At 34.9% G+C, this 27231-nt stretch overlaps 1 protein-coding gene and 1 pseudogene across 11 annotated transcripts in view; both read right to left on the reverse strand.

Moving 5' to 3' along the window:
- NBEA (neurobeachin) overlaps positions 1-27231 on the reverse strand; it is a 697478-nt gene that overhangs the window by 574852 nt on the left and 95395 nt on the right. For all 11 annotated transcript variants that reach the window (XM_086713686.1, XM_086713662.1, XM_086713695.1 and 8 more), the window contains exons 7-8: positions 21491-21610; positions 18420-18566 (exon numbers count right to left, since the gene is read on the reverse strand). In XM_086713686.1, the coding sequence (XP_086569812.1) occupies positions 18420-18566; positions 21491-21610 (267 nt within the window). The remainder of the gene's footprint in view (positions 1-18419; positions 18567-21490; positions 21611-27231) is intronic.
- On the reverse strand, positions 4967-14731 carry LOC147584822 (Y-box-binding protein 1 pseudogene; annotated as a pseudogene).

Below are 27231 nucleotides of genomic sequence, written 5' to 3' on the forward strand. Positions count from 1 at the left end.
AATGGAATGTTATATGTCAATTATATCTCAATAAAACTTGGGGGAAAGCTTTGAAATTAAAAAAGTAAGATACTGTCTTCTCAGTTTTGTACAGTGCAATAAATAAATAGCTAAAAACATTGGGCTCAAAATTAGTTCGACTTATGTCTGAATCCCAACCCTATCACACACTAGGTGTGTATACATCCCCAAGTTATTTACCTCTCATCTCGTATTACACACCTTACAGACAAAATAGTAAATAGAGAACTTTGAACAATACCTGGATCTTTAAAAGCAACACAAAATGGCAGCTGCTATTTTTACCGCATCCTTTCCTACTTAGTATTATACAAGTATTTTTCTGTAAGATACTTTTTCATAAATGTCACTCACAAAATATATACCATAAATTTTATGTAATGACATATGGTAGTGAACATCCAGATATCTGTAACATAGTTGCTAATGAGGCAAAACCTCATTGAATAGAACCTAATCACCCAAACTGGAATTACTTAACATAAACATGGGAAAATGTTCCAGAACACTGCTAAACTCAACCAAATTAAGTTTATCTAATAGCTACAAGAGCAGAGACTTGCTATTTTCTAATAACATCTGAAAACTTCACCAATGTTAAGAATATAGCCATTTCCATTGAATTATGTAAGAATAACATATATATGGCAATACCTACTGCTCTCTCCAGTATCGCTATGTGACTAGTATTACTGATATTAATAGGTAATGACACAACATTCCATGAATTATGTTTCCTACTGTGCAACTTAAGAGAATGTTGCCACCTATACATTGGAGAAGTTTCCCTTCAAAATGAATAATCTAGGGGTGCCTGGGTGGCTCAGTCAGTTGAGCGTCCGATTTCAGCTCAGGTCATCATCTCACAGTTCATGGGTTTGAGCCCCCCCATCAGGTACTGTGCTGACAGCTCAGAGCCTGGAACCTGCTTCGGATTCTGTGTGTGTCTCTATCCTCCCCTGGTCACACTCTATCTCTCTTTCTCTCTCTCAAAAATAAATAAAACATTTTTAAAAGTTTTCAAAAATAAAAAGTAAAAATAATATGAATAATGTATATTAATAATAATATGAAGTAAAATTACTTCAAACTCTAATATCTACATTTCCAAACTTCTCTAGGAAAATATATATATAGAATCAATCCATTCTCTTACCACAGTTTTTTTTATAATTCCAAATGACTGGAAAAACAAAATTCATTATTTTGATATTCAAAGTCTTCAATAACTTGGTTTCAACCAATCATAATCATCCTCACATCCCACCATAAACCACTCAGCCTACTCTGTATTCTACCATGAAGCCATGTCTGTTTATGGATTAATCCATAAACACACCCTATACTCCCTTGATTCTTTCCCTTTAATCATGCCCTCTTTTTCACATTCTATCATCATGTCCTGCTCACCGTCTGAAATTTATGTATTTTTCAAGAATCCTAAAAAACTTTTTCCTTTGAAGAATTCCTAAAGTGTTTGTAGCTGAAATTAATCATCCTTTCACAAAACTTTAACAGCATTTACATTATATTTCCTTTCTGGTACACATATCAACTTTTAATTATAAACATTTAGGAATATAATTATTCTCATAAAGAGAGTATAAGTTTGATCATTTTTAATCCTCTAAAGCTTAGAACAATTCCTTGAATACAATAAATACGTAGTACACTGATGAAATTTACTCAATGGCATGCCCTGAAATCATTATTACCAACCCTTAACAAGCAAGATTATAAAGAAAAGATTATAGTCACAAACATGCCAACAAGTAGATCAGCACAGAAAATTTCACTGCATGAAGTGCAGTCAGTTGTTTCACACAGTGGATAATTATTCGTCCAATCAAATCTTTAAAAATGATAACGGCATATATAAAATTAGCAGAAATGCCAAGTATCAACACTATAATAACCACCGTATTTCAAATATTAAATTAGAGAAACACTGGTACCAACCACTATCCAGGAGAAATTTTTAACACAATGATACCAAGAAACTACTTATATGAAATTAATCAATCATTTCCCAATATTAAGCAATTTCCTGTAACTCATTTTTCTAATATGAGTAAAAAGTTTTCAACATGCATGCAGTTGCACGGAAGAATAGATCTTGATAGGCTGGTAATTTTAAAAGTTAAACTGCAAAAGCAATCAATATTATATAATCATAAAAGATACACTTTGCAGACATGATTTGATTGGACATCTGTGTGAGTAATTATAATCTAGTAGAATAAAACTCCAAAATTTCTATACCACTACTGTCATTCGTTTGTACGACAATTACTGAGCAGCTGAGGATATGGAGATAAAGCTCTAACTGGGCTGACACTCCGTAGACTCAGACAACTGTGTGACCTCTACTACGCCTCTTCTGCTATTAGTTAACACCTACTTTCTGCTAGGGCTTGTGGAGCTTCACCCCATAAATGTACAACTCTACCCTGGGCAAAGATGAACAGGGAACCCTCACAGACTTCTGCCTCTACCCCAACAGCTTTGTCCTTTTCTGCACCCTGTTCCACATATTCTAGCTGTTTGAGCTGCCCTTAATTCTGATCTCAACCTCCTCAGCTCAGCTTACCTCCACCTCCTAGCGCCTCAATAAAAATGTTGGCACCAGCCAGATACCAAAGATGAATATCCAGCTCATCTTAAATATATTTCTACCTGCAAGGATGTCAGGACTGTGCTATGTATATTGGCAAGTGTCAAAGAAACGACAGTTTGCATAGTTTGCCAATTTTTATAGTTATTTACAGCGGTAGGGCACATTCACTACCAGTTACTCCAAAAATGGATAAAATCAGGTTGGATGTTTTCTGAAATTAATTAATTAAGCCAGTACTTATTTCTTTTTTATTTTAGCCATTCTGACTAAAAGTGTACAAAGGTATCTCATTGTGGTTTTGATTTGCATTTCCCTGATGATTAGTGATGTTAAGCATCTTTTCATGTGTCTGTTGGCTATATGTATAGTCTTCTTTGAGAAAATGTCTATTCAGGTCCTCTTTCCATTTTTTAATTCGATTGTTTGTTTTTTGGGAGTTGCATTGAGTGAATTCTTTATATATTTTGGATATTAACCTCTTATCAGATATATCATTTGTCAATATCTTCACTCATTCATTAGGTTGCCTTTTCATTTTGTTGGTGGTTTCCTTCCTTCCTTCCTTTCTATTTTGATATAGTCCTAATAGTTTACTTTTGCTTTTGTTTCCCTTGCCTTAGGAAACATATCTAGAAAAATGCTGCTAAGGCCAATGGGCAAAATAACTAGAGGGACTGGAAGATACAAGTTTCCAGTTATAGAATAAATAAGTCACAGGAAAAAAAGGCACAGCATTAATAACATAGTCAATGATACTGTAATAGTGATGTGTCGTGATGAATGGTAGTTACACTTGCACTGAATGTAGCGTAATGTAAAAACTTGTTAACTCACTATGTTGTACATCTAAAACGTATGTAACATTGGGCCACCTATAGTCAAATAAAAATTTAATTAATTAAGAAACTGTGTAATTGGATAGGTTTTAGACGATTGTTTTGCAAATTCTGCTCCTCATCTCCACGGGAAAAAAAATCAGTTAAAGAGTACCAATGGATCCAAAAGGAACAACAACAACAACAACAAAACCAGCATTTTCAGTTGGATGAATTTATGAGAGGTAATCGAGAGAAGCAGATTATTCCCTACTAAAATAAATAAAACTCACTTATTCGTAATGAATTTCAAAAAATCTTAAAAGTTTCATGAGCCTGACTGAATCAGTTTTCAAGCTATGTTCTCTATGAAGCATTTCTCAGTTCCTACAATCAGAATCCTTTTCCATGATCCCACTGGACTTACTGTTTTCAGATTGTATCAGGATGATAAATTCAATCAACTTCACTTTTTAGCTTTTTTGTAGGTCTTTCTCCCTTACTTGGTTGTAAGTTACTTAAAGGTAATTGAGAGCTTTGCATGTTCCATAATGCCTATAATAGTGCTCCATGTATAGAAATGGCTTAACAAATGTTCTCTGAATTTTAAAGTTGTATGAGGAAATTCATCCAAATAGAATTGTTTTTCCTCTAGTCATTTCAAAGCTACTTCTATTTTTTAATGTTTATTTATTTATTTTGAGGGGTAGAGAAAGGAGGGGCACAGAGACAGAGAATGAATCCCAAGCAGGCTCCAGGCTGTCAGCACAGAGACCACTGCGGGGCTCAATCCCACCAACCATGAGATCATGACCTGAGCGGAAATCAAGAATCAGACACTTAACCGACTGAGCCACCCAAGCACCACTAAAGTTACTTTTTAAATGACTTTTCTTTATCCAGGGAAAATTCAGAATTTAGACTAAAATTATCCATTCCTCTTTAATATTTTGGCATTTTAATTTTTATTTTATTATTCTTTTTTTGAGAATATGCATACCCTTTATATTAAGATCATACTTTTAAGATTACAAATATGCTATCCTATTTCTTCTTTGATTCTGCGTTTCTTTATGGATTCAATTCGGTCATTAAACTTTTGTTATCTACTATTGCTAAAACCTACCACTTTCCAGTTTTTGTCTATTTAAATATCTTTATTTGACTTTGTGCCCTTTTCCTTTACTTGCTACATGTATGAAAGGGTTGGTTGCTTTGAGAAACACAGCAAGCATTAAGTATGAATATGAAATCACCAATGTTCTTCGCCACAAACTGCACTTATAACCAGTAAATTCTTTTTTGAGCTGAAATTCTTGTACTAATAATTACTAATATAATTCATTCTTATAATCCTCCGTGATTTAAGTGAAAAGTCCTAAAAAACACTAAAGATATCACTCTGGCTCCTGGTTACTATCCTTTAAAAATAATGCTGAAATAGCTTATTAACTCTTATCGTTTTTTATAATCTTATCATGCTTAAGAACTCAGAATACCTGCTTTCTAAAAATAATGATTGAAATAAAATACTGAAAAATGGGTTACTAAATAGTAATTAGCTTTGGCATGTTGGCATTTTAACAATTCTGAAATGTATGTGCATTCTTCTGTCTGGAAAAAAAACCTTAACTTTCATTTTGTTTATATTGCTTTCAGTGAAATAAACAATGTTTAATATATTCTCTAGAAGTTATAAAATATTTTTGGGAAATATCATATAAGAAGTCTAAAACAACCTATTCTTATTTGAAAAAAAAATGTCCTTAATTTTTTTCAGTCCATGATGCAAATATCATAATTCCCTGCTTTGGCTTGTAGGAGCAAAACTACCTCACATTATAATCAACTAAATACAACATTTTTAGTGTTTTTTTTTTTTTTTTTTTTTTTAGTTATGATACAACTTAAGTGACTTAATAATTTTCTTATACTTCCTCCATTTGGGTTATTTACATCACTTCCAACACTTCAAAATTACATATGAAAGTATAATAAGCATGCTTGTGCATATATATATCAGTATTTAGTAAATTATTCTTTGAAGGATTTCCAGAAGCAGAATTGTTACATAAAATGGTACGAGTAGCATGGGGATGAGAATGAGGAGTGACTGCCAATAGGCATGCACAGCGATAGAAATGTTCTAAACTTGGACGGCAGGGATGTCAATACAACTCTGTAAGTTGCTTAAAATAATTTACTTGTAAACTTGAAATGAGTGAATTGTACAGTGTAGAAATTACATTTCAATAAAGATGTTATATTTTTTAAAATGAAAAAAGAGGGTTATGGACATTTTCCAACCAGACATTGAGAGATGGAATGAGACAGGAAAATACAACCCATACATATGGAAAATATGCAGGCAATAGAAACTGCCAGTGAGAGCACACAGATGTTAGCTTTAACAGGAAAAGGCTCCAACGTAGCCATTAAAAATATGTTCAAAGAACTAAAAGAAAATAATAATTAGAGAAGTAAATGCAGGTATTATGATAATGTCATATTAAATAGATAACATCAATTAAGACAGAAATACTATAAAAACAATCCAAATGGAAATTCTGGAGTTGAAAGTGTAACTGACCTGAAAACTTTTCTAGAGGTCAACAAAAGATTTGAACAAAGCAGAGGACAGAATTAGCAAACATGAAAATAATAAAGATTATGTAATCCAAAAACCAGAGAGAAAAATGAGTGAAGAAAATGGAGCCTCAGAGAAATCTGGGAAACATGTACCAACATATGCAGAATGGGATGGCTGAAGTAGAGAAGAAAAAGAGAAAAATATTAAAAAATTTGATGGCTGAGAACTTGCCAAATTTTTGGAAAACACCAATTTACATATTCAGCCCATGAACTCAAAGAAAAATGAAAGCAAAGAAATATACAGACAGGAAAATCATAGTAAAAATGCTGAAAACCAAAGACACGGAGACAATCTTAAAGCAGCATGAGAAAAATGACTCTTCACCTAAAAAGAACACCAATAAGTTCAAGAGTTGACTTCTCATCTAAAAAAATGGGAGGCCATGGGGCACCTGGACAGCTCAGTCGGTTAAGCGTCTAACTTTGGCTCAGGTCATGATCTTGCAGTTCGTGAGTTTGAACCCCACATGGAGTTGTCTGCTGTCAGCACAGAACCCACATAGGATCTTCTGTCCTCTTCTCTCTCTGTACCTCATCCACTCTCTCTCAAAAACAAACACTTAAAAATAATAATAATAATAATACATAAATAAATGGAGGCCAGAACATGGTGAAATACAATATTCAAAGTGCTCAAAGAAAATCTTTCAACCAAGAATTTATATCCAGGAAAGCCATCTGAAAACAAAATGAAATACATTCAAAAAACATAAAAACTGAGACAATCTGTTGCTATCTGACCTACCCTACAAGAAATAAGAAAGGAAGTCCTTCAAACAAAAAGAAACCCAAAAACTAACTTGAATACACACACACACACACACACACACACTCTCACACAGTGACAAATATAAAGATAAGCAAAGTAAATCAAACATGTATACTCAAGTCATCGAAAAAGAAAACCAAAGCAAGAAAACAGAACACTAAACAGTATATGAAAAATTTCTTGAAATACAAAAAGATGCAAAACTGCATACTGAAAGTGCACACCACTCATCTGAGAAATCAACTCCAAATGACCAAGACATTTCTACCAAAATTACTACATACAAAAGAAATCCTTGAACACATAGGCAAAAAGAACAAGTGCCTGATAACAGAAAGGATATCAGACTGCCATCAGACTTTGAACAAAATATTTAAAGCCAGAAGAAAATTAGTAACATATTTAATATGTTCAAAGAAAGGATAGTCAAGGATTTTATAACCAGGCAAATGCCTATCAAGTGTAAAAACCCCTAACAAACTAACAATGAAACGCAGTCCTCAAGAAGTATTACTCCCATGATTCCCTTCTAGAGAAATACACTAAACAATGAGCTTCAGATACCCAAAATACATCAATACAAGGAATGGGATGAAACTAAAATATGTAAGTACTTACAAGATTACAACTAAGTAAGAATTTTAAAAATTGAGAATAGTATATAATAACTATGTATACTCACAATGTAGATCGTACCATGTATTAGTCAGCTAGGACTGCCACAACAAAGTACCAAAGTCTGGGTAGTTTAAACAACAGAAATTTATTTTCTCACAATTCTGGAGGTTAGAAGCCTAAAAATCAAAGTGTCAGCATAGTTGGTTCCTTCTGAAACTTCTCTCCTACTCTTGGTAGATGACCACGTCTCCTCCTTGTATCTTCATATGGTTTTCCCTCTGTGCATGTGTGTATCTTACTTTCTTCTTACAAGGACACCATTCATATTAGATCAAGGCCCACCCTAACAGCCGCACTCAAGCTTCGTTACCTCTTTAAAGACCCTATCTCCAAATATAGTCACATTCGGAGCTACTGGGAGTTAAGACTCCAACATATAAATTTGGGGGAAACACAGTTCGGCACATAACACATCTAAAAGTATATAAAAAATGGCAATGAAAATGAAGAGAGCATACACAAAAAAAATTAACAGTTTTCAGTAATAACATCATTAGAGTAGTATCAGTAGTGTTGTTCAGAGACTACTGTATGCGTAATTATAGACTTTCCTCTGTGCAAATGACAACTAGTATTGTCAATAAAGAAGAAGGAGATATAGATTTAATTTAGGGAAGATCAAGTTAAAACACAACAAGCCATTAATTTCACACTAGTAGAAATTAAGGATTCTTGGAATAATGGCTGATTCCAGGACTTAAGCAACAAAATGTTCAAGATGAGTCTGAGGCACTGTCTTGGGAAATAGCAAGGAAGCTATCAAAGACTACAGAGTCAGGTCAAAAGACTAAAGGACCAACTATAACTCATCACTCAAAGGTAGGATAATTTGAATTTCAAAAAGGAGAATAACTGCTATAGATTGAAACACTTCAAATACATTTAAATCCATGAGTTTACAATGAAATTTTAAACCTAATCAAAGATCTTCAAATAATAAGGAAATGGCATTAAGTTACCCATTTTCCCTCAATGACCCTTAGGAAGCATTATTTGACTGAGTTGGTGGAGGAAAAACTTGTTAGCATATACAAAATGTTCATTAACTGGGTAAAAACCTTGTAGGAATTTTTAATTTAAGACCAGAGAGTAAAAATTATCTGAACGTGGATAATAAAATGTCTTGCTGAAAGCATTATATTTGAGGGGTGGGGCAGAACTTTGGAAAAATGGAACACTTGTCTCACCACTCAATGAAATTCTATTATGATAAATATAGTATATCTTTAAATAATACACCCAATATTTTAAAGCAAATATAGCTAAACAAATATGATCACAAGCGGTGTATTTTCCAAAAGATTCACCTTAAAACTACTTACACATACATTCTATTACTCAAAACACTTCTTATATATATAAGATTTTTTTAAAACATTTTCAGGGGCACCTGGGTGGCTCAGTCGGTTAAGCGTCCGACTTCAGCTCAGGTCATGATCTCACACTCCAGGAGTTCAAGCCCCACAGTCAGGCTCTGTGCTGACAGCTCAGAGCCTGGAGCCTGTTTCCGATTCTGTGTCTCCCTCTCTCTCTGACCCTCCCCCATTCATGCTCTGTCTCTCTCTGTCTCAAAATAAATAAAAGTTAAAAAAATAAAAAACATTTTCAAAATCTACAGCATTTTTAAAGACCTTTATTAAGTGGTGCTTGCAGTCTGTTGACTTTTTGGAAAAAAATCAAATAGTAAACATTTATTACAAATTAAAAATGAGGTTGTTAAAAATCTCAACTTTTCCAGATATGAAACAATTAAAAAACCTTTTTAAGTGTACTGAGGAAAATCAGTCTTAAAAAAGAGAGGGGGAGAGAGAGAGAGAGAGAGAGAGAGAGAGAGAGAGAGATCTTTAAGTAAATATATCAGAAACTCCAGTCTGCAGAGATAATGCAAAGAGCTTTAGCTATCTGGTAAATGGACAAAAAGCAAGCATTTGAGATCTTCAGCTCCAACCTTCTGTTATTTCTTACTGTTGAAATTTCATGTTCATTTCCCTTGTTGGCTAACTAAACCAGATGATGGGATGATGGTAGAGATGGTAAGACTGCATTTACTCCACCCTACCCTGCACAGCCTTGGTAGAGGACTAATTCTCCACTGGTGGGTTGGCTGCTTTGTCTCTTTGCCATCTTGTGGTTTAGGGTTTTCTGGGCTTCTGTCTGTGTTGTGGTAATTGAGGTTGCAATAGTACAGATGTGGGGGTGGCTACTGACCCTGGGTCTCACCTCCTTGATTTTCCTTATCTCCTTCACTGCCATCCTCTTTAGGTTGCCTTTGGCAAGGAAGGTTCCTGTGGAATGGTCATTTATAACCCCAATGCATATTCTGTCTCACTGGTCTACCTTGCTCTCCTGAACCCTTGTTGTCAGCACCTTCCATCACTTCTCCCCACACAGGAAACTTGGAATACTGTGTTCAACACCCGTGGCGTCTCCACATGTAGCAAATAAAGTGGACGCTGTGACTTGCAGGAGGGCCTGGCCTTTTGGAGCCCTCCTGGATCCCACATTCTTTTCCCCATTCTCGCTATTCTGGAAATCCCACTGGTAATTGTGTGGATGACCCCTGTAATGTGGATAGTGTCTATAATTTAGCAGGTTAGTCTGCTTATGTTTACTGCCTTGCACTGGAACTCTACCAGGGCCTGTAACATATGCTACCTCTGCACCCATTTTTGTCCTTTCAACAATGTCAAACTCAACAGCCTCTCCATCTTCGACACTGCAAAGGTGTTTCCTGGGGTTATTCTTCTTTATGGCAGTCTGGTATACAAATACATATTCCCTGCTGTCATCCCTGTTGATTAAACCATATCTGCTTCTTACAATGAACAACTTACTGTTCTCCAAATCTTCCTTGTGATGAACTTGACCCTTCAGGTACTGCCAATATGAGGCCACCCTGGCTGCCGCTTACTTCAAGGCTGGATCTCGGCCTCACTACTCAAGGTTGCAGTGACTGCGGCCAGGAGCAGCACCAGGCCCCTGGTGAGGGGTGAGGGGGAAGGTGGACAGAACTGTTCAAGGCTTTCTGGGATCCACTCTCCAATTCCAGTACTGATCAAACTCTATAACATTTTAAATTACATTTTTGGGGGCGCCTGGGTGGCGCAGTCGGTTAAGCGTCCGACTTCAGCCAGGTCACGATCTCGCGGTCCGTGAGTTCGAGCCCCGCGTCGGGCTCTGGGCTGATGGCTCAGAGCCTGGAGCCTGTTTCCGATTCTGTGTCTCCCTCTCTCTCTCTGCCCCTCGCCCGTTCATGCTCTGTCTCTCTCTGTCCCAAAAATAAATAAACGTTGAAAAAAAAAATTAAAAAATAAATAAATAAATAAATTACATTTTTGAAGGAAAACAGTCATCCTCAAGGGATGGATCTAATTTTTGGGAAAAAGAAAATCAACTTGAAGCCATGTTTGATGAATTAACAGGTGTCACAAAACCATCTTTTATTAAAAATATAGCATAGTTCTAAGTAATGAGAACTATTTTTTTGTGTCACTTAAAAACTGACCCTTTAAAAGTAATTCCAAAAGAATTGCAGCTAATTTGAAAAATGTTATCATACTTTGAGTATGTTCATATCATCCAAAGATACTAAAATAAAAAATCATTTAAAGTATGACAATTTGAAAATAAAGCTTCACCATTTTGCAGAGAAAGTTTACATGCCCCTATTCATATGCACTTAAGTATATACTACTCAGAGGTTTTTCTTTCCATAAAATTTTTACATACAAATATATTTAACATAAATAAATGTATAAAATAGTAAAAACAAATAATTATGAAACCAGAAAAAAATCAACTACATATAAACAGCTCTTCAAAAGGAAAAAAATGATGGAAACTGAGTGATGGAATATTACAAAGGAAGAGATAAAGTCTTCATATGCAATGCACTAGAATGATACACACAGAACTAAACTATACTTTCAACTACAAATTAATGCTTCTCTTTCAATTCTGAAAAAACACTACTGTCTTCATTAAGTGAAAGATTTTTTCTCTCATTTTAACTAATTTTAAATTGTGATAATCAAGATCACCCCTGACCTCCATACTGCTAAATCCAATTGCCATTTCTCAGTCCTGAATTTACTCAACCTGTCAGCATCATTTGACAATTATTCACCTCCTCTTCCTTTAAAATGTCCAGGACAGCATACCCTCCTGCTTTTTCCTTACTCTCTTGCTCTCCTCCTAATTTTCCCTTGTTGGGTCCTTCTCATCTCCATAACCTGCAAACATTGGCTTTTCCAAGGACTCATTCCTCATTCATCTTTTATTTCTGAACTCACTTCATTGATTCCTAAATCCAGTCTCATAGCTTTAAATCCTGTATATACCCTACCAGTGCCAAATTTCTATCTCCAGTCTAGACTTCTCCCCCACAATTCAGGCATACAACATTTCTCCATTAGATGTCTAACTGGCATCTCAAACTTCCCATGTCCAAAACCAAATTCTTGACCTTACTCCCCAAAATTTAGTCTTTTCAAATCTACCCTAGCTCAGTAAATAAAAAGCCCATCAATTCAGTTGTTCAGGCTAATATACATTGGGTCACCTTTGAATCTTCTCTTGTACCTTTAATCCACATTCACAGGGACAGAAAATCCTACTGGCTTTACCTCCAAAATATGTGTAAAAGCTGACCTCTTAGAGTATTATTTTAGGTATGCTTTATCAAAAATCCAACCAAGTTCCATTACTTCTATTGATATCAGCCTTATCTAAACTCTCTCTGAGTCACAGGGAAACACAATCACAGTGTTCTGTAATCTCTCAAATAAGATCCTACTAAGTGGCCTTTACACCTGCTTTCCCATGTGGCCTGAAAGCTCTTCCCCAAATATCCACCTGGCTGGCATCAACTTCACCTCCTTGAAGTTTTTAGTGAAATCCCCTTCATCACTCTATTAAAACTGTAGTCCAGAATTTTCTCTGTTTTTTACATGCTTTATTTTTCCCATAGCACTTACTGCCATCAAGCACACTATGTATTTTTATTTTGTTTTGTTTTCTGTCTCCTCCCATGATAATGTATATCCTCTTTACCTCCAATAAAGGCAGGGGGTTTTTTGTCTGTTTTGTTCACTGTCTTATCCCTAGCACCTAGAACGCCTAGAATAACAGTGCCAATAAATAATATTTAATAACAAATATTTTTAAAAAGAATGGATGACTCAGTGAATGCTTCTTATTCATATCTCATTCACCTTGTCTTCATTAGCTTGCATTAATTTATTTTTCCTTACTACTGAGTATATGTTGAATATATGTTATCTTTCATTAAATACTGAATACTTACATGTCAAGAAAAGTGACTGAATTTGTTAATTTCATTTTGGCTACTGAATTTCAGTCAATATTCTTAAATCCCACAGACACTTTGTAAAATATGAAAAGTTTACAATTATATCCCCTCCCAGAACCTTCCATTAGAGCTGTCATATATATTAAATGTATGTATATTATAAACCAAAAAAATTCAGTGTAATATTTTTTGCTTTAATCGGTGGTATGTTTTAAAGAAAATAAAAGATATTTTATCCATACATTTATCATTCATTCATATTCTTCATTATTTCATTCTTAATGATCCAAGTTTTTTTCTTCAGTCTACAGAGTACATCTGGTACAAACAAATTGTCTTAATTTCCATCTATTTGACTTAAAGATTTTCACTAGATGAAGAATTCTGGGTTGACAGGTTCTGCTTCACCTCTACGGTTTCCCCAATTGCTGAAGGAAAGGGTGCAGTTATGTCTAGCTTTTCTCTACTTGCTTTCAATAACTATTTTTTCCTTTTGTTTTACTATAATATGCCTACTCTGGTTCTCTTCGAATTTATTTTCCTTGGAGTTTACATAGTTCCTTTAATCTATAAATGTCCGCTGTTTTGTTTTGCTTTGTTTTGAACCAAATTTACAAAGTTTTTTTTTTTTATAAATATTCCTTCAAATATTTTTTTTTCCTGGCACTTTCTCTGCATATTAGATTTCATTTCTTAAATTTTTTTTTTCAACGTTTATTTATTTTTGGGACAGAGAGAGACAGAGCATGAACGGGGGAGGGGCAGAGAGAGAGGGAGACACAGAATCAGAAACAGGCTCCAGGCTCTGAGCCATCAGCCCAGAGCCTGATGCAGGGCTCGAACTCACGCACCACGAGATCGTGACCTGGCTGAAGTCGGACGCTTAACCGACTGCGCCACCCAGGCACCCCTAGACTTCAAAACCACCCCATGCATCTTATGGTTTTGTTCTTTCCCCCTTAATCTCTTCTTTCTTTTCTAATGGTTCTGTCAATCTACGTGCAAGTTTATTTATTTCTCTACCATATCCATTCTGTTAATACTAAACCCATACAGTGGATTTTTAATTCCAGATATATTTTTCAATTCTAAAATTTCCACTTTTTGTGGATAATAATTCCCATTTTTCAGTTCATTACTAGCAATTTTGTTTAATTTCACTAGTTACAATAGCTCCTTAAAAGTCCTCATGTAATAATTCCATGATCCTGGGTTATCTCGGAGTTGGCATGTCCTGGACAATAAGTCACATTTTCCTGGCTTTTCATAGAATGAGTAATTTTGGCTTATATGATGGACATGGTGAAAATTATTCTACGGAGATTATGTTGTTTTGAAGAGTATTGATGTTTTTGTTTTGTGGGGTCATTTCTTCTATCAAACTATTACAGACTGTCATACTTCCTATGTGTGGTGCCTCAGGTCTCAGCTCTGTTCTTGAAGACTTATTTACAGTCTATTATCAGTTTATCATGATCATCATGGCTTCAGGAATGGGCTAGAGATTTAGGGTGAGTTTTTTTAAATATAGAATTCAGATCCTTTTCTGGCTGTCTCCTTTCTTGAGCTGGCCATTAACCTCCATGTGGTACTGACTGGCCAAGTGCTTTTCACCTTATTTTCTGGCCAAAAAAGTTTTTCTATCAGAGTAAAAAATTGGCAACTCAGCCCATGCTGGACCACTTGCTTCATGTTTTGACACCTCTCTAAATCTTGGCTCTTTAGAACCCTCACATAGTTGTTTTCTGTATTATGTGCAGAGTGTTAAGTGGTGATTGTGGGAATATCACTGCTAGGAACTTGCCTATCCAAGCAGGTATCAGAAACCCTCCAAAGTGATCTTTAATTTTGGAGGCTGTTTTATACATTTTCTCTTATCAGTTATGCCTTTGTCATAATATAATAAACTGATAAAAAATCATTATTTTATTGAATGGAGGACATAAGCAAAACTTAATATTGTAATATTTAGCAAGGGAGATGAATTGCTTGCCACAAGAGATTATATGATAGTGATAATTAGGAAATGTCCAATAACAATTGGAAAATATCAAAACTGTTGAAATGTTGTGTAAGTTTATGTCAAAAAGTCACTGTATGTATGACTTCACAATCGTGTACACACTGAATAACCCCATCAAATGGAGCTGTATGATAAACTTAACTCACGGTAAATGTTTCTAGACTAGACAAAATTACAGTGAGATATTCTGTCTTACAAATCCAAAACCTAATGGTTTATTTAGTTAAAAAAATTTTTTTAATGTTTATTTGTTTTTGAAGGAGAGAGAGAGAGCACATGCAGGGGAGGGGCAGAGAGTGAGGGAGACACAGAATCTGAAATGGGCTCCAAGCTCTGAGCTGTCAGCACAGAGTCTGACATGGGGCTTGAATTTACCAATTGCAAGATCATGACCTCAGCCAAAGGCAGACACTTAACCAACTGAGCCACTCAGGCTCCCCTATTTATTTATGTTTCAAGTTTCTTGGGGCGCCTGGGTGGCGCAGTCGGTTAAGCGTCCGACTTCAGCCAGGTCACGATCTCGCGGTCCGTGAGTTTGAGCCCCGCGTCGGGCTCTGGGCTGATGGCTCAGAGTCTGGAGCCTGCTTCCGATTCTGTGTCTCCTTCTCTCTCTCTGCCCCTCCCCCGTTCATGCTCTGTCTCTCTCTGTCCCAAAAATAAATAAACGTCAAAAAAAAAAAAAATTTAAAAAAAAAATTTAAAAAAAAAATAAAAAAAAATAAAAAAAAAATGAAGTTTCTTTATTTATTTTTGAGAGGGAGAAAGGAAGGGACAGAGAGAGAGGAGAGAGAGAATCCCAATCAGGCTCTGCACTGTCAGTGCAGAGCCCAGTGAAGGGATCGAACTCACGAACCATGAGACCACGGTATGGCCTGAGCAAGTCAAGAAGTCAGACACATAAATGACTGAGCCATCCAGGCACCCCTGAACGTAACGATTTATTTAATTGACTAGTAATACCCTCCTTTATTAATCATTTACCTAAAATAACTAAGTGTAAAATATTCATAGACAAGCTATATTGCTCAAAACCAGACATTTCACAGAAAGAAAATTACCGAATACTCTAATGACCAAGAAGTCAAAATCACATGGGATAGGCTACAGAGTATATATAGTTTGAGGGCATTATTTTGGGGGGAATTAATTTATTTTATTTCAGGGCCCAGATGCTGACATGCTATCTACATTAAGCTCAGAATCACGGACAATATTGTCTGACCATTATACTTACAGGAAGCTCTATATAACACAGATTGATGAATATAAATACATTATTCTATAACAATAATTTAAGCTTCATTTGTGATTTACACCAAATGTCAACTAATTATTATATCCTAAACACCTTAAAAACTCCACTGCAACTCTTTACCCCTTCACTCATAGGAAGTGACTTTGCCTCCTACTTTACCCAAGAAAATTGAGACTGCTATGTGAACCACTTCAGCTTTTTTCCCCTGTGATAACACAATCTGATCTTCATTTGCATTCTTTCCCCTCTCCCTTCATTCTCTGAATTTCTAGGAAAAAAATTTCATTGTCAAAAATTTTTACAGATGTTTGTCCTAATAGTGATTCTATTTTTAATATTTACAAATTGAGAAAATACATACATACCCATTGATTTACAGTCTACTTCCTTTAATATAAACAAGGGGCTCAGTGGGCTATACCCATAAACTGGGAACTTTCAAAACTTAATAAAATTATTATTATTTTTTTAAACGTTTATTTATTTTTGAGACACAGAGGGAGCATGAACGGGGGAGGGTCAGAGAGAGAGGGAGACACAGAATCCGAAGAAGGCTCCAGGCTCCGAGCTGTCAGCACAGAGCCTGACGCGGGGATAGAACTCACGGACCGCGAGATCATGACCTGAGCCGAAGTCGGCCGCTTAACCGACTGAGCCACCCAGGCGCCCCAAATTATTTTTCATGTAACACCCAAAATTTAGAGGTATTTTCTTTTAAAAGTTCTGACTTTGATATAGGTACTCTATTGTCTATGTTAGGATGCTAGGACTACATTCTTATATAACATGAGTACTTGTGTATAGAACATGGCAACACAGGATTACTACTCATTTTCACTTTTGTTATAAAAGAATGTGATGAGCAAAAGCCATATGGCAAACAACTAAGTTCTCAAAGTGATTCAAGACAATGTTTGCTCCTTTCCAAAGGGGAGAATTACATAACTTGTTAATATTTAGTCCTTTTCCTTTTTCCTACCAAGAAGCTCCATCAATTCTAAAATGTCATTATAGCAATCATATTGGGTTTAAAATTTGCATACCTGTGGTTTTTAAAATTTTCTACCTTTATTTATATATCATTGGTTTGATTCACCTAATATCATATTCTGGCAGTGCCTGAAGAAAGCCACATCAAATATTTTACAGACCAAGGGAAAGAAACAAAAGGAGGCAGGATGTATGTTAATCCAAAAATCTGAATTACAGAAACATTACCATGCAAAGCCAACACATGGCAGAACTAGGACCCAAAACCCAACAAAAGAACCAATGAAAGAAATAGTGCTGTTACAAGCACAAATTCACTTCAGAGACAGGAAAATAAATAAACTGATATGGACAAAAGATGGTAGCAAGAATTATCACCCTGACATAAAAATGACAGCATCATTCTCATAATTTAGGATTATTTTAAAATCACTGGGAACAGAAATAGTTTAGTACCCCCTTTTCATAATACAATCTTCACACTGATTACTTAAACACTATGTTTAAAACAAACAGCTCTTCCATGCAAGACATGTACTTCTTCAGAATTATTAAAAATACTTTGACTTACAATGCATACTTTTCTCTCAGCTCCAAACAGTTTGGGATGTCACAGTTACTAATGTGATTTACATAAAACTCATATATTTCCCTAGCCAGGTGTACTGCATATTAAAAACTAATTAACGTATGTGAATGTGATATCTTGCCTAAATAAGTCTTCATTTTGGGAGTTAAAAAACAGGAAGAATGTGATAAACCATATTTAATAATGACTTTGCAAAATTCAGATACTTGCTACTATACTGACCCTCCTCACCTACTGTAAAGGACCAGCAAAAGTAAAAACTAAAACTGAATAATTTCAGCCACGTGTAATAACTGACACCATTTTCCTTCTAAATCTTTGTTCTTTCCAAGTTACCTCTATTTTGAATATACCAGTCATTTGTTCATTTCATATTTCAAAATTTGAGATTTCAAATACCACATAAGCAACACGGTTTTATAAAATTTATTATTTCAGAGTTATGTCAACAAAAGCCATGGCTTCAACATAACAAAAAACATTCTTTAGAATTTTAAAAGTTCATGAAGAAAAAAATCCAAAAGAGAAAAAGCACCTTTGAAGCAAAATGAAACTTGTACTAACAACTAAATTCCAAAGAACAGAGATGACTTTTAAAGCACACTGAAGAAAGACTATCACTGTATATTATACTGTATCACATTTCACATAGAATTCACATAAAACTTTCCATAGAATGCATAAGATCGTTATTACTACCTTATATCCAGGTCCTAACTGATGAATTGCAAATATCTGCGCAGGGTTGAGTGCTTCACTGAATACATACACGGCACCAAGTTGACCACAAAACACCCTATTTGCATCAGCCGTTTCTGAAGATCCGAGAAAGCACTTGTCATAGCTCTATTTTTAAAAAGTCATAAAAAAAATCAATGTATTATTTTGTAATGATAAAATATTTAAGGATGCCCGCCTTCACTTTCATGTATACCTTCAAGTATAACAATAATAACAGAAAAAAGCATCACTTAAGACTTCGGGAATATTTACATAATAAAAGCCAGCTAAAGATTTTCCAAAAAAGTAAATCAGTTAAGTATTTCGTATCTATGGAAAAGTAAAACAAACAGTAACCATCTACTCAATAATCACTGAACCACTTTGCAAATGTTATACTTAAATGTAAAAGGGCTTAAAATTCTACTTTGAAAAGTAAAACTAATGTTAAAACTCACATGCTCTAACAACAGTCCATTTATAGAGAGAGATTCACCTGAATCAGAGAATGACTACTCCAAATTTTAACCATAAACACATAAGGCTTAATTTTAGAAACTACCTAATTTCTCCACCAGGGATATATATTCCTCTATTTCTCCACACAAAGCAAGGACACAATGAAAATCCCTTCCCTCTCTTCCATAAGTAGGCATTATGCAGAACCAAATAAATAATTATCACCAAAGTCTGCTGGCTAAAGCAGATGGTACAGTGCTCTCCATCTGCAGAGTTCAAGACCTAAGAAGCCATATTTAAGACCCTTCCCATCTCTATTTCTCTAAATGTCACCTAATGCTAGGCCCCAGTTTCTTTTGCCCATTCTCAAAGTTATTCCACATCTTAGTGCTGATAAGCACAGCATTGCATATGTATGGAATCCCTTTGGTGCCTCAATAAAATAACAAAATATTTCTGAATTAATTATAAAGACAAAACTCTTCATCAAATACCCAATCTGTAATTAAAACTATAGGAACTTAAGAATTTACTGCACAATGTATGAGTATGTAAGTGTTACGGCCCAGGCCTCTCCATTTCTTGGTGTACTATTGCAAATAATTCAAAAATCAAAATCCTTCCTTCCTTCTCTTCTTCCTTCCTTCCTTCCCTCTGTCTTTTTTTCTTTTTTCTTTTCTTTTCATTTCTTTCATTCTAAATATAACTAGATGTAGTGACAGCCAACAAGGTCATTGGGGTTACCTTCACTCTATAATAAAAAGTCTCCCCTCCGGAGGGCAGAGATAAAGTAGAATTTCATCTGTGCATTCTAATTCTGACAAAGTCATTCTCAAAAATTTACTGACTGTGGCCCACCTTGAGTTTCTAGGGCAAAAAAGCAAACTTGTCCTATAAATGAACAGATAGTAAAGATTTTAAACTTTGCCAGCCACATGTGGTTTCTGTCACATAATCTTTCTTGATTTTTTGTTTGTATCTTAAAAAAAGAAAAACCTTTAAAAATAAAAAATAAAAAACAAGATGCTCAGCTCTTAGGTCATGTGAAAACAGTTCAAGGTTCAGATGTCTGTAAGGAGTACTCTTCCAACCCTTGACCCTGGGAAAATATGGACTACAGACACAGTACTATTTAAAACAATACAAGTGAGAACAAGAAGAGACCCCTGCCCTTAAGGAAATTAAAGTTTGCAGAGATGTAGACAACACTGAGAAGTGAATTTTGTTAGAGAAAGGCCAAGTTTTTATAAAACCAGGTATGCTGGAATGATTGTGTATTATTGGGTTTGAAGGTAAAACATCAGGCATTTGAAAACATCTTTTACTTTGGTTCTAACAGGCCAGGATAATGACAAAGGAAAGCCCAGAACAGAGCTTTTAAGGATTTAACTCAAGATATGCTCCCTCCAGAATACAATTGTATTACCTCCTTCACTGCTAACATGCTAGCTAAAACTCGTATTACCTGCTTGTTATTATCACAGTAAGTCATTCAATTGATCTCCTTGCTTCTGCCATTTTTTCCCTTTAGAATATTCTCAATACTGCAGACTGATGGACATTTTTAAAATATGAGCCTGGGGGCGCCTGGGTGGCTCGGTCAGTTAAGCATCTGACTTCGGCTCAGGTCATGATCTCACGGTCCCTGAGTTTGAGCCCCGAGTCGGGCGCTCAGAGCTGACAGCTCAGAGCCTGGAGCCTGTTTCAGATTCTGTGTCTCCCTCTCTCTGACCCTCCCCCATTCATGCTCTTGTCTCTCTCTGTCTCAAAAATAAATAAACGTTAAAAAAATTAAAAAAAAAATATGAGCCTGCATCATGCCACTTGTCTGCTGAAACCCTTCCTAAGATTTTTATGCTGGCTAAGATGGGAAAGCCCAGGTATTATGTTTGTGTATGACGCCTGCATGATTTCACCCTCTATGGTCTGTCTAAACCTTACCTCTCAACATTGTTCTATCCATTCCTCCCTCTGTTCTAGGCAAACTGGCTGCTTATTTGTTCAATTAACTTTCCGTTCTGCCTCAAAGGCTCTGCACTCACTGCTTTCAGTGAATGGGATATTTCTCCGAAATATCCACATGACTTGCTCCCTAAACTCTTCTCACTAAGATCATCTCTGTACCAACTGGCTTCCCCCTTCCCTATACCTATATTCTCTATACCTATTCCCACTTAATATTTCTCCACAGCATTTATCACTATTTCTGTAGTAAATAATAGTGACTACACGTTATACTGATTCACTGTGTGTAAGGTCTTCCTTTCACATCCAAATAAGGTGTAAGACCTTTTTGTTTTTAATGCTTGAAATTCTAGAAAGAATAGAATATTGCATGGATGTTTTGACCTAATACTTAATAATTTATTTGAGCAATTTCCCTTTTTTCATCACTAATCATCTAGTTTAGCAACTTAATTATACTAAATTTAAGAACTAAAAATTCATTTACCTGAATAAAACTTTCAGAAGTACAACTATTAAGTTTCTACCAAACTATTATAAAATTCATGAATGTCATGAATAGTGATAGATCACACACTCAAATACATTAAAGCACAGATTAAAAAAACAAAAAACAAAAAACTTACATCATTTGTGTTAACATGCCAAGCCATATCACCATAGGATACCAGCTGTCCATTAACATAACACCGAATTTCACTGTTCCTCCATCGATTATAAATGTGGACAATGCTGATCATGTACCACTTAAATAAAAAAAAAAAAAAAAAGATCTTGATATGTAATATTTAGTTATTACCTAAAGAGCAATCATAACATTCACAACACACTTTAAGAATGCTTGAAAGGGGCGCCTGGGTGGCGCAGTCGGTTAAGCGTCCGACTTCAGCCAGGTCACGATCTCGCGGTCCGTGAGTTCGAGCCCCGCGTCAGGCTCTGGGCTGATGGCTCAGAGCCTGGAGCCTGTTTCCGATTCTGTGTCTCCCTCTCTCTCTGCCCCTCCCCCGCTCATGCTCTGTCTCTCTCTGTCCCAAAAATAAATAAACGTTGAAAAAAAAAAAAAAAAGAATGCTTGAAAGAATACTAACAATTACGCATTACCAAGTTCCCCCTCATACTTCTCACTTTGCAGATGAAAGAAGTGACTCATAAAGAATAAATCTGTGTTGGAGACAGACCTAGAATACCTTGAACTGTGGAATTACACTCCTTCTACTATACCAAGATGCAAATATTATGGAAATACAATTATATTTGGTTTACTCATTTAATAACATTTGTATTGTACCATTTGTATTTGTATTGTTTCAAGTCTGACCAGTAAGACCATAGGTCCAGCTCTCCTGAAATTCATGGTGTAGTGAAAGAGACACAGATTAGACAAGTAAATAAATATAAAATGACAAATAATGATTACTGTGAAGGAAAAAAAAAAACAGCATAAACTGAGAAAGATTAACCTTGATTCTATTTCGGATTGCATGGTCAGGAAAGATAAGTCAAAGGAACAACACTTTAACATTTACTTTTTTAAAATTTTTTTAAAAGTTTTATTTATTTATTTGTTTGTTTGTTTTGAGAGAGAGAGAGAGAGAGAAAGCAAGCATGCACGCAGGAGCAGGAAAGGGGCAGAGAGAGAAAGAATTCCAAGTGGGCTCTGTGCTAGCAGCACAGAGCGATGCAGGGCTTGAATTCATGAACTGTGAGATCATGACCTGAGCCAAAAGTCAAGAGTCGGACGCTTAACCAACTGAGCCACCCGGGCACCCCCAACATTTTAACATTTATAATAAGATTAGGTGGTTTCAATTCCACAACTCAGATTTATTAGGTCCAAGAAAAATTATGTATCTTTTAACTTAATAATGTGTGAATATTCATTAAGAATCGAGGAATAACTTTGTATTAAGTTCTAAGTTTATAATTCCTAGGGCCAACCAAAAGCATTTCAAGTATAGATTTTGATATGGAATGATTTAAATTCTGCAATGATTTGTGGATCCAACCCTTACTCTCTTTGAAACTTAACAATTTAAGGCCAAGAATACAGAAATATAATTCTAAGATACAAAAAAATGCAAATGATTTATAGACACTTGAACAAGTATGCCTTCAGTGTTTAAGAAGAAAAAAATTAGACTTCGTTTCCCCCACAAAAACATAAAAATATATAATACAAACTTTGTTTCCCAGATTACTTAAAAGCACTACTCAATTATTTCATAATACTATATTTTGAAAAACATAAAGCTATAATAATTCTCAGCCACGAAAATATCAGCTATTTCAAGGTGTCTGAAGTACTTTGAACAAAATTCAATTTCATTCATTTCAAGTTAGAAAATAAAAATAGGGCACTAAACAACTCATGGAAGACAATAACACAAAGAACACTGTTCCTCAATTATAAAAATAAAATGTTAGGTCAAACTAATCCCTAAACACATGTCTTTTTTAAAGTTGTTTCAGTCTAGGTAATCTTTAACTATTGCAAAAGGAATCTTCTACTGGATCAGAAAGCAACATTTATGTTAGTCTTGATTAAAAGCAGAAGAAAATCTTTAAAGTCAGTCATTTAATCATTCATATTTCTAAATATTACAAAATTATCAAGAAGAAGCCATAAAAATTGAGCTTCATATAAATTTAAGAAAAATCTTATAGAAGTTTACATGCATAAAAATTCAAATTTACTTGTATTACCCTCATTGAGTTTGAAAATTTTCCACCAGAATGCCATCTAGGTAACACAGGAAATATAACCTTTATTATTTTGGAGTAAAATTATTAAAATTTTAAATTTCTAACTATCAACAATAGTCAAATTATGGAAAGAGCCCAAATGTGTGCCATATATATATATGTATATATATACATGTATATATATACATATATATATAATGGAATACCACTCAGCCATCAAAAAGAATGAAATCTTGCCATCTGCACAATGTGCATGGAACCAGAATATATTATGCTAAGTAAAATGAGTCAGTCAGAGAAAGACAAATACCATATGATTTTACCCACGTCTGGAATTTAAGAAACAAAACATATGAACATAGGGGAAGAGAAATAAAAATAAAATAAGATAAAAACAGAGAGGGAGGCAAACCATAAGAGACTCTTAACTATAGAGAACAAACTAAGGGTTGCTGGAGGGGAGGTGGGTAGAGGATGGGCTAAATGGGTGATAGGCATTAAGAAGGGTATTTGTGATAAGCTCTGGGTGTTATATAAGTGATAAATCACTTAATTTTATTCCTGAAACCAATTGACACTACATGTTGGCTAACTTGAATTTAAATAAAAACTTGAAATTTAAAAAAAAGAAATTTTAACTTTCTAAATAGAATGCAAATAAACAAATGTCTATAAATAGAAAAGGATTTCCTGCTCTCCAAAGACAAGCTTAAGATAAATAATATTAGATATATTATTATAGTTACTTACATACTTGATATAGGAAAGAACTTATTTAACAAATATTTATTGAGTTCTTTCCCCTATGTACCAAATAACTTAGGGCGCTTGGCTGTGCAGTATGAATTTTACACTCATATAGATATAAAAACTGAGTTCCCAAGTTACAAGCTCTATGACTTCTGGCAAATCATTTAGCTATTTCCATCTCTAAAAAAGGGGGAATAATAATGCCTTTTTGTGGAGTGAACATTATAGATAAGGGACAATATATGAGAATTATGAAGAACAGTTCCTAATACATATTTGGCAGCCATAAAGAAGACAGCATTAACTAATACCTATTTTTTATCCACAATTTCCTTCTGATGAGATTTTTTTCCACTAAAATTGACATTTACTCCTCAGAGTCACTCATTCATTCAAAAAATTTAGTGATAGTCGGGGTATCTGGTGGCTCAGACGGTTAAGTGTCCGACTTCAGCTCAGGTCATGATCTCATGGTTCGTGAGTTCGAGCCCCACATCGGGCTCTGTGCTGACAGCTCGGAGCCTGGAGCCTGCAGCCTGCTTTGGAGTCTGTGTGTCCCTCTCTTTCTGTTCCTCCCCCCACTCAGGCGCGCGCGCTCTCTCTCTCTCTCTCTCTCAAAAATAAATAAACATTTTTTAAAAATTTACTGATAGTCTATTTCATGCCCAGTATCCTCCAGACTGTGGGCAATGATAACATATACACCCTTAAGGAGAGTTCACCAGGAAAACAAACATGAAAGCAATTATAAAACCATGGAAACTGTCTAAAACACAGATATGGGAGCAAAAGAAGTAATGACTAACTGAGCGCAGAAGGAAAAGAAAAGACAAAAGGAGAAGGAAGGCTAACCGAGAAGAAGTCACTAAAAGAGTAAAATGAAACTTAAGACTAAGCTTGAAGGATGAATACAAATTGCTGAGTAAACAGGGGGAAAAGAGGAATCTTAATACTTTACATACAGCACAAAGGCCTGACAAAACTTTTCTCGGTGTTTAGATTTAGACACAAAAACAAAGATCAGTTTATAAGAGACTTTAGGACGCCTTTGGTAATCTTTGTTTCTTGATAATGTCTTATCACTAAGGAATTTTGAGCAGGAAAATGGAATGATCATCTTCATAGTTTAGGAAAATAACTGGCAGTACTGAGTAAGTGGGACAGTTAGGCAAATGTGGTTAAAGATAAACCTGAAAACTACTGCAAAGGTTGAGGTAAGAAAACTATAAAAGTCTAAATTAAGACAAAGACATTAGTAATTTAAAAGAAGGGAGGTAGGGACTAATTAACAAAACTCATTGAAAGTGCTGATACAGAAAAGAGAAGTCTAAAGATGGCTTCCAATTTTTCACTTAAATTGGTAGTGGTACCATTAACTTAAGATAATTAATACAGTTAGCCAGTTAATTAGCCAGATAATAAGATGTGGAGTTACAATCAAAGAGTTTGCTTTTGGTCATAACACTGATATTTGACAAAGCTGATGGATGAATAAATGAATGCACAGTTGAATGAACGAACTAATCTCAGTGAAGGTCAGAGCAGTTCTAGGAAAATTAACTTTAATGTTCTCTTTCCATGGTACATCAATATGTACATATAACAGACAAGTGTCTTTTCCATTCAAAAGAGACCAATGTTTGACTTGATATTTTTTTATTTCTGATTTATATTTTAAAAGAAATGGGAGGAAAATTTCAAACTGTGCATGCATACTGATATTTTGTACATCCACTGAGGTCTGCAATTAGCTAAGACTCAAAACTAGATCTAGAAAAAAATACCAAACAAACGAAAAAAAAAAACTGTAATAAGAATTCATAGGAAAATATAACATGATATTTATACAAATATCAATAGTAGCTAACACATATTGAGCACTTACTACATCTTAGGTAATATGCTAATAATTTACTGTGGGCTAAAACGTTACGGAATTTTCAAAAGGTCAAACATTTGGTGAGTGGTACAGCTAAGAAAGCAAAAGTTTTAATATAAAGATTTCTTTTAGAAAGGCCAGTTAAACACCTTATCAAAGGATTACAATTTAGCTAGGTCATCTCCTGGAAAAATAAGAAAGAAAAAAAAGAGAGAGAATGCATTTATCTTGAATAATGAAACAGTAAAACAAAGTATTTATGGTTTTCAAGGTTTATGAGCATCTATGTTTTTTTTTAAACATCTATCACTCCCTGGCCCTGTTCCTACCAAGACTCCTTAGAATCAACATATATAGAGCTATTACAAATGGGAATGTATTTCTCATAAGGAAATAGTGTGAAGAGAGAGAGAGAGAGAGAGAGAGAGAGAGAGAACAAATGGGTTAAATTGCTTTTTATTGGTTAATGACAATTTTATTTAGTTCTTAGCTTCACCCTAATTTTCCTTATTTATACTCTTCAAATCACTGTTATCTAAACTTGTCAGATGAAAAACATCACCTAGAGCATTTGTTAAAAATATATTCCTAACATGCAAATTATAATTCCAAGAATCTGTATTTATAACAAGTTCCCACTGAAATTCAAAACAGTTTGGCACATTTGGCAAACTCCCCTGGGTGGCATCCCAAATCTAATAAATCAGAATTTCTGGAGGAGAGACAATTAAATTTGTATGAAAATAACTGGGATTTGGATCAAGAAATCAAGAACCTCCATTCTAATGTATGAATTTATTTAGAATCCCTGCGTTTTAAGCTATCTTCCAGGTATATATTAATGAATGATTGATACACCGATATTCTTTCTTTTACATAAATTCTTTTTTAAGTTTATTTATTTTGAGATAGAGAGAAAGCATGGGGGGAGAGCAGAGGGAGAGAGAGAGTAAATCCCAAGCAGGCTCCTCACTGTCAGTGCAAAGCCCTAGGTGGGGCTTGAACTCACAAACTGTGAAATCATGATCTGAGCTG

This window comes from Puma concolor, chromosome A1 (genome assembly GCF_028749965.1).
Source record: "Puma concolor isolate L17-30 chromosome A1, mPumCon1.1.hap2, whole genome shotgun sequence".
Classification (NCBI taxonomy): Eukaryota; Metazoa; Chordata; class Mammalia; order Carnivora; family Felidae; genus Puma; species Puma concolor.